This window comes from Ipomoea triloba, chromosome 15 (assembly GCF_003576645.1).
Source record: "Ipomoea triloba cultivar NCNSP0323 chromosome 15, ASM357664v1".
NCBI lineage: Eukaryota > Viridiplantae > Streptophyta > Magnoliopsida > Solanales > Convolvulaceae > Ipomoea > Ipomoea triloba.
Genome location: NC_044930.1, coordinates 7,049,149 through 7,057,997, shown reverse-complemented (window position 1 = coordinate 7,057,997; position 8,849 = coordinate 7,049,149). Strand labels below are relative to the sequence as shown.

At 29.2% G+C, this 8,849-nt stretch overlaps 1 protein-coding gene across 1 annotated transcript; it reads right to left on the bottom strand.

Annotated features, from left to right (window-relative positions):
- Positions 1-215: 215 nt before the first annotated feature.
- On the bottom strand, positions 216-1,447 carry LOC116007439 (F-box/kelch-repeat protein At2g44130-like). The gene has a single exon (XM_031248112.1). The coding sequence runs from the start codon at positions 1,380-1,382 to the stop codon at positions 354-356; it is 1,029 nt and encodes a 342-aa protein (XP_031103972.1). The 5' UTR covers positions 1,383-1,447; the 3' UTR covers positions 216-353.
- Positions 1,448-8,849: the final 7,402 nt, after the last annotated feature.

Sequence of the window (8,849 nt, the reverse complement as noted above, 5' to 3'; positions counted from 1 at the left end):
ATTCCACAAAAAAATAAATGAGATTGCGTTGGCAAGAATTTAAAAATAAATCCATATTTATACATAACTTCACAAATTTTATGTAAGATGTATAGATTAAAACAATCACAAATATTTTGTGAAAAAGAAACTATTTGCGATTAAAATTTTAAATTTAAAGACGATTAGTGTTGGAAAGTAAAGATACATAAGATTATATTTATATTGAACTTTAGGAATAATAATGATACGGAGTACTATTTTAAAATTGTCGGAAAATGGATAAGGATAAGGATGAAACTCATGAAAGGCATTATATTATAGTATTAAAAAATATATATGGTACGTAGTATTAATTATTTGGAATGGATAATTCATATTTCTACACAGCATCCGGACTGCACAATTCCCGCAAACTCATCTGGGACGTCTGTCTTTACCAATTTAAGATTTTGGGGTTGGACGAAGAAAAAACCATGTGGGGCCCCCTGGTAAGCTGACCCGGTCAATATACAACATTCGCCCAGGTCAATTCCACATGACCCGACCCTCACTGCCGGGTCACAGTCCGTCCAGTTTTTTAAATTTCCATTTTTGTCCACCCCCACACACCCCCTCGGAGACTGAGTGGATCCACACGCCCACGCGTTCTCCACGCGCCTCCACTCGCCCGTTTCCATTTGCAGCGCCTCGGCGCTGCTCTTGAACCGCCCTTGAGTTTCGGTGTCGTAACCGCTGACCACCCAGAACTCGGGGCCCACCACGATCCCCTCGCACTCGTCACGCGCCTCGCTCATCCCGCCCAGCTCGGTCCACTGGTTCTCCCTCGTGTCGAACGCCCACGCGCTGCGCAGCGCGTTCTTGTTCTCGTCGTGCCCGCCGGCCACGAACACTCGCCCACCCGCGGCGCCCATCGCGAAGAACGAGCGTCGAGACGGCATGTCCTTGCACTGAGTCCACTCCCGAGTCGTGAACTCGTACATGAACACGTCCCTGATCGGATCCCACGTGGCCGGGTCCCACCCGCCCATCACTACGAGCTTCCCTTCAGTACTCGCGATTTGACAGAAAAGCGGCAACCCGTTCGGGTACTTCGAAATCGGGTCGACCCGATCCCAATCCCCACTCGCCGGTTCAAACAATGAAATTCCGTAACTGGGTTGGCCGACCGGTTTAGAATCGGTCGGAACCGGAAGCGCCTGGATCAAGCAAGCCGCCTTATGAGTGAACCCGGTTTGCCGCCGGTGATAGTAGAAGTCTTTGCTCTGAAGAAGCTCGCGCCACCGTTTACATACGTGGGATGAGACCGAGTGAGCCGAGTAGTGCAACCGAGTGAGACACTCGAGAGCGAGTTCCTCGGGCAAACCCGGGATCAACTCGGAGAATTCCGCCGCTGAGTTCATGACTCGACCTTTTGTTTCCAGAAACTCTTCTTAATTCTTATCTATGATATGATGAAAAAGTGTTGCAGAAGATTGAGAGTACACTTTGGATATTTATAGCAGCAGAGAGGGGAAGAAGAAAAAGGCGGTTACACGATATATCCTCATCCAGTAATCGGATTCGTCCACGTGTCCTTCATTTTTATGAAACTCGCTATCATGCTTATTGATTATTGAAGTAAAATATTATATTTACAAACTGTACGAAAAATTATTTCCAAGCCTAACTGATGGAATAACAAAACTCAAAAACAAATAGAGTAAACAAAATAATTTTAACGTGGAATTGAAAGGTAAAAATCATGAATTTTTTTGGCAATGTCAAGTAAAAAATTTACTATTTTTTGATAATTTTGTACATATTGTATTGTGCCCCCCAACGAGATGGAACCCTCCTCCCTTCTTTTTTTCTGACTAAAGCTTTTATATTTATAATTTATTTATTTATAATAATAATAATAATAGATGAATAGGTAGGAAGGTAATGGTAATTTTATGGGTAATTAATGGAATATTTATGGGTAATTAATGGGTAACAATGTGATTTGTGGATAATAAATTGGAGGTTATGGAATGATAATTAGGCAGTCAAAACTAACTAATCGCATCTCGAGTGATGACTGTCGAGTCCGAGTGTCATGCCTAAACACTTAATTGCTAGGTGGTACCAACTGGGTATCCATGTTTAGTATTTATCAATCATGACAATAAAATGTAAAAATGAAAAATTCAAAGAAAGAGTGAAATTTTATTTTTATTTTTATTTTATTTCAAGTGGAAGGCTAAAATTATTGGTCTAAACCAAAATTGGTAAGACTTTTGCATTAATATTCTGATCACTAATAAGTTTATTTAAAGATTTAAGGTTATCCTTATCCCAGCAAGTGAACTCGATCCTTTCAAGATGATGTGGAATGTAATGTAGATTTTTATTTTTTTTTTTATTTTTTTTTGTTAGCTTATGTGGCTTGCAAGATTATTATAATAGTAAGTTTGCAATTGACTTTTATTTCTTTTATTATTTACGTAGTCTTATTTTTTTATTATTATATTTATAATATAAAAGACAAGTAGAACTACTTTTAAAAGTGTGAGAGTATTACAAGGATAAGGATAGCCTAATTAAGGATCACATTTAATCCCAAATTAAACATAAAGCTAATGAGAAAAATGTACATGTTTATATTGAAACTTAAGGGTGCATTTCTTTTAAGTTATAGGAATTTTAATTTTTTTTAAAAAGAAATTTTATATTACTTAATAATTTAGAAGAAATTAAATAAAACCGTTGGGAATATAAAAAAGTAAATTATACAATATTTATCAAGAATTTCATTTTATCTCTACAAGTTTCATGTGTATACTATTATTGAGAATCAAATTATGACATATAACATTTTTTTTAATGATTACGAGTTCAACATACAAACAAAATATAAACTTGTCCATAAGCAAATTTGGTAAACATGCAAGTTTGATAAGTTAAACAAATATGATTATACTTGTTGGGGTTATTATGGTCTCCAACGGTCTAAAAAGTCAAAATACTATCGACCCATGGAGACAATGAAGACCATCCCACCTTCCATAATGAAGAAGGCACCCTCAATCTGGCCAATCTACTCTCAAGGAGAACTGTTCATGACCTAACACAAATTAAAGGTCAACAAGTTTGTCATATATTCATAATAATTGGAGGAACATATATCCCCTCTTGTACCACCTATTGGTAAAAGAGGTAAATTTAGGCAGTGAAATTTTTAACTTCTAAGTGTTGAGTTTGCATTAAATTTGCTCTAAGTTAGCTTCCATGTGTAATTTTAAGGAGTTTGCACTGGTTTGTGCTAATTTTTTTTATTTTGCGGCACATACAAATAAAAAAAAATGAATGGATGTTAATTCGCGATCGCTATTTGGAAAGGAATATAATTTGAATAACTATCCACGTCCGATCCAATTTTTTCTAAAACTTAATTAAACAAACATTAGGGAGATATTGAGATTATTATTTCAACTCTCGATATTTAAACTAAAGTTTTGAAAGTTTAATTATATATAATCAGAATCTAAATAATTAACCCACCTAAGTATTAAGGATTCACTTGATTGGTTGACTACTTGAGTAGGATGAACCCAATCAAGTGAAGAGTTTGAGTTACTTCATGTAAGCCCATCTTCCAAGCTAAGCCCCCCATCCTCACATGAGTTCACTATGAGATAAATCAAGCGGGTATCATAAACATCAAGGCAATTTGTTATTACTTTTCTTACATTAAAAATAGAGGTCCTTTCTACGAGTTCAATTTAGATATTTATTATTTTCGTTTCAAGATGCAATCCAAATATAATAGAGTAAAATTGCAATCTAAATATAATAGAGTAAAATGAGAAACACAAAAATAATACTCCGTAATAGAGAGACAAGAACATAGGGAAAAAGAGATTTTTTTTAACCCTACATTTAGATTTCGCTATAATGATACAAAGAGATATCTATTTCTTAAGGTAAGAAACATAATTCAAAAATATCTATGAAATATAAAGATAAAAGTCTAGAAGACCTAGAAAATTCTCAAGGTAATTGAGTCCAAATTCATATAGGCTTCAAGTTATTATATTCCATGACAAAAGTAAATAAAAAGTAATAAATTTTTTTTTGTTTAAATATAATGCATAAAAATTCAACAAAGAAAAAATACATTTTAAAATTTAATTTAAAAGTGACATTTTCGTGCATATTTAAATACACATTTATTCACTCAAATTTCGATGTCAATTACTTCTAATTTTTTTTCCAGTTACAATTATTAATACCAATATATGGATTCTAAAAAAAATATTTATCAAGTATGAAAATATTAAATTATTTATAAAATAAATTTTTTTAAATTAGACCTCAAAAATTGGAGGCCATGTGCGGTCGACCTGAACTTATCCATCCTTAACCAAAGGTTCCCTTGACCCTTAGCTTTAGGTTTGAAGCAGGCTTAAATCTCTAAGCTGCTAGCCAGATGCCCCACCTAAAAGAAGTGCTTACAATTTGATCAGTCACTGTGTTAACAATTAAAACTCTAGGCACACTTAAAAAAAAAAAAAAAAAAAAAACAATAAATGATATTTTATCCGAATGACACGCTAACAATCTTCTAGATAATTATAATGCTACGCCAACCATTACTAGATAAATATAATGCATTAATGCGATTGGTTTGCTAATATTCATGATAACCAAGAAGCAATTATCTAAAAATAGAATGGGTTAATCGTGTCATTCTACATTGCTTCTAGATAATTTTAATGCTACGCCAACCATCTTCTAGATAAATATAATGCATTAATGCGATTGGTTTGACAATATTCATGATAACCGACAAGCAAATGGGTTAATCGTGTCATCCAACACTTCTTTGCTAGCATGAAAGTAGTTAGGAATTTAGTTTGGAGGTAATTCACGTGTAAAATACATCATTTAAGTTTTAGATTTTCTTAATTTGGACAAGACCTACAAAGTAAAACACCTGAATACAAAGAGATGTTAAATTATTTCCATCGTTTTTTAAAATAACTCACTAAATATATAATTCTAAATTTTCATTTAAAAATTTTTCAATGAACACTACATGAATAATGAATACGAAAATATAATAAATACTCATAATTTAAGTTATACTTAGATATTCATTCTAAGAGTCTATAAATGTCTAAACAATATATATATATATAATTAGGATAGGTTACATGAAGGTTTCATAGGTATTATACCACCAACTTTCAATAGATAACAATAATTTAAATTATTTTAGTAATAAATTATCGATAAAAATTATAATGAGGAAAAATATTTGAAAATAATATTTTAAATACAATAAACAAAAAAAAAATTACATAGGAAGAAATGCATTGTGGCAAATACAATAAATTTCACGTTGCAAATGTGAAATTTGAAGTGTTGATTAATATGGATATTTACTTCTTCACCATATATAATGTTAAATGAGGTGAACTCTTACACTATTCTATCATTATTATTTTTTGGAACGTTATTGAATTTCATGATTTGATATGATTGGAATATTGGATTAGAGAGTATGAGTGTGTGACTATTTAAATTCGATAATGACTTTCACTTGTGCAAGGACTGTCTATATTTCCTTATTAATAAAATAGAGTTGATTTGAAATTTAGGCTCCATTTGGAAACTTGGAAAATGTTTTTCAGAAAATGATTTATTTTTTTGAAAAATATTTTAATTTTTTGGTATTTAGCTGAATGTAAGAAAACTAGTTTTTTTATGTTTGGCTGAAAGTTAAGAAAATGCATTGTTTATGTTTGGTTCATTTTCTTGAAAATCAGCATATTATTTGTTATAATAATAATAATAATAATAATAATAATAATAATAATAATAATAATAATATGTGATGATGGTGGTGGTGGTGTGATGGTGGTGTTAGTGGTGGTAGTGATGGTGTGGCAATGGTGGTGTTGGCAGTGGTGGTGGTGGTGGCGCGGCGGCGGTGTGGGTGTGGTGGTGGTAGCGTGGCGGTGAGAACAACAACAACAACAACAATAATAATACTAATAATAATATAGAAACTAACTTATAAATGAAGACATTGAAGAGAGAAAATGAAAAATAAAGAATCCGAAAAATGTCTTCCGACTAAAAAATTAGGAAGACATTTTCTGTCAAATTAGACCTTTTTTCTGTTGACCAGAATGAATATTTTTCTTTGACTTCATTTTCCTTGATTTTCCAAATACTAAAAAAATCCAAAAAATTACTTTTGGAAATCATTTTCCGAATTTACAAACTAACCCTCAGTATAAATCCAAATTAATTTATTTTCCTTTATTATAAATTATTAATTATTTAAATTGCTCAAGTTATAATTTATCTTAATTTTTTCTATAATTCTATGTAGGAATTTTTGTTGTACGGAGAAATTACTGATTCTTATTATCACTTGCTGATTATTATTTTTAATTAAATATCTAATGATTTTTATTTATTAATTTTTAGATATTATTTTCATGGGACTATAAAATAATCAAATAATGTCTACATAATTAGTTGATTTTCAATTTATTAATATTGGCTCCATTCCAATTGTCTTTATTATAAATTATTATTCATATTACTTAATTTTATAATTTTTTTCTTTTTTTATTTTTTTTATTTTTTATGTAGGAGACTTGTTTTTAACAATAAAAAATTATCTATATAATTATATATTAAATTTTTTTACTATCCATATCTAACTATTTGTAATTATTTTTAGATATTCTATTAATGAAACTAGCTAAAAACTAATTAGATAATATTGACATAATTAGTTGATTTTTAATGTACTGCTATTAGGGCTATTCTAATTTTCATTTATTACAAATTATTAAAAAAAAAAACTACTTATTACTTCTATAACTTAGTTTATTTTCATGTAAAGTCTCTTTTTGTAATTATTTAGATAATCATCTATTATTTTTGTTCTCAAATTGAAAATCGAAATCCCTAAAGAAAAAAATTAAAAAACCATCTAAGCATTGCCAAGTTTTTTTTAATGAATTTCTTTTAATAAATGAATAACATAAAAATCAATCAATAAATAATGTATCTACAAAAAGTTTCAAGATTTTTAATTTCAAGTGATTGATGAAGAATTATGCATATAGTAGTATAATATAGTGTAATTGTGTATGTGCGCTGTATTTTTATTTTGAAAAAGAATAATTAAAATAGGATTTACAAAAACTGCATTATATTCTTTGTATACTTTGATTTATTGAGAAATCTACAAGATTACAATTACTATTCGAAAATGGCGCTATAGGCGAAACCTACATAAATTTTTCATAATTTATTGATTCAAACTAATAAATAGCTCACACGTCAAGTTGAACGTGAAATTTTATTGTTCTCGATTTCTAACTATCTAATCAATTTGGCAAATATTACCCCATGCATTTTTTTTTGTACGCTATATCTTTGAAACTTCAACCTTCTTAATATAATTATAATATCTTGGCTTCACAATTTTTAATATTATGTATATAATTGTTCAAATGTCATTTTCTAATTAATTTTTTTAATGGAATGACAGAAGTACGGCCGCTTTGTCTTACATTGGACCGCCAATAAAGAGTGTTTTTGGAATACCAAATATTTAGCTTATAGTTTATTAATTAATTCATTCATTATATATATATATATATATATATATATATATATATATATATATATATATATATATATATATATATATATATATAAAAGAAGTTAAATTTTTAATTAGTAAATCGGAGACACTACTCTTTTAATTAATTTTTAATTTTAAATCATTGTTAAAAATTAGTAGTATTTTCGCCCGTGCATTGCATGAAAAATGGATTTGCTATAATATTTTTAAAATATTTAGATCGATATACAATTATATAAATTATAAAAACGAATATTATATAGTGCAATTGATGAAATGAGTTGGATCGATTACGTTTTATATATGATGATATCCTTGCTTGAATTCGAGCAAATAATTGTTAATTTTCATGTGATGCACGGATAAATTTTTTATTATATATTTAGATAATAAAACTAAATATGAAATTATAAACAATTCTAATATTTGAAAGTGTATAATTATTTGATTATAAGATTAGTACAAAAGCATCACTCAATTAATAATAACAAAATTATCAATTTATAAGATTATGAATTAATTCTATTACTATATTTTACAATATTAGGCAAACTTTAATAGTATATGAGTGTTTTGAGCAAGAAGTAAAAATAGATAATTTTGTTTTTATTAATTAATAATATGGAATATAGATTTGATTTCTTTTTTGCTACGTATGGCAACGTTTGCACTTTGATTTTCATGTAAAATTTAAATACTCCATATAAATTAACAAATGTAAACTCATTTAATTGGGTGTGAGACTCAAATGAGTCAAATTTTTTAAATATATAATATATTTTAAAAAATATATAATATTTTTATGGATCAAACAAATATTATATTACCATTAATACTTTTCAAGAAAAAAAAAATCATGACTAAGCACTTTTAACTCATTCAGTTTTATATGTCCGACATCTTTTCGTGTCACATCATGTCAATCTTATGATTATAAACATATTTCTTACCAAGTCCACCTTATGAATATAAATGAAAGACACTGTTGTAAATTTTAATATATTACTTGATGGTAATCACTAATCCTAACCTATTAAAAGGGCTCAGTTGCCAAAAAGAAAAAGAAAAAAATTGAATCCAAAGGTCAATTGGGAGTCTTTTTCAAATTTAAATGTTCAATTGTTGTGTTTGGCTTGCTTAGTCCCTATCCCTATAAAATTTTCATTTAACATTTGACACATAAATAAATGAATAATAACCTTGGTTTACAATTAACTTTATAACTAGCACA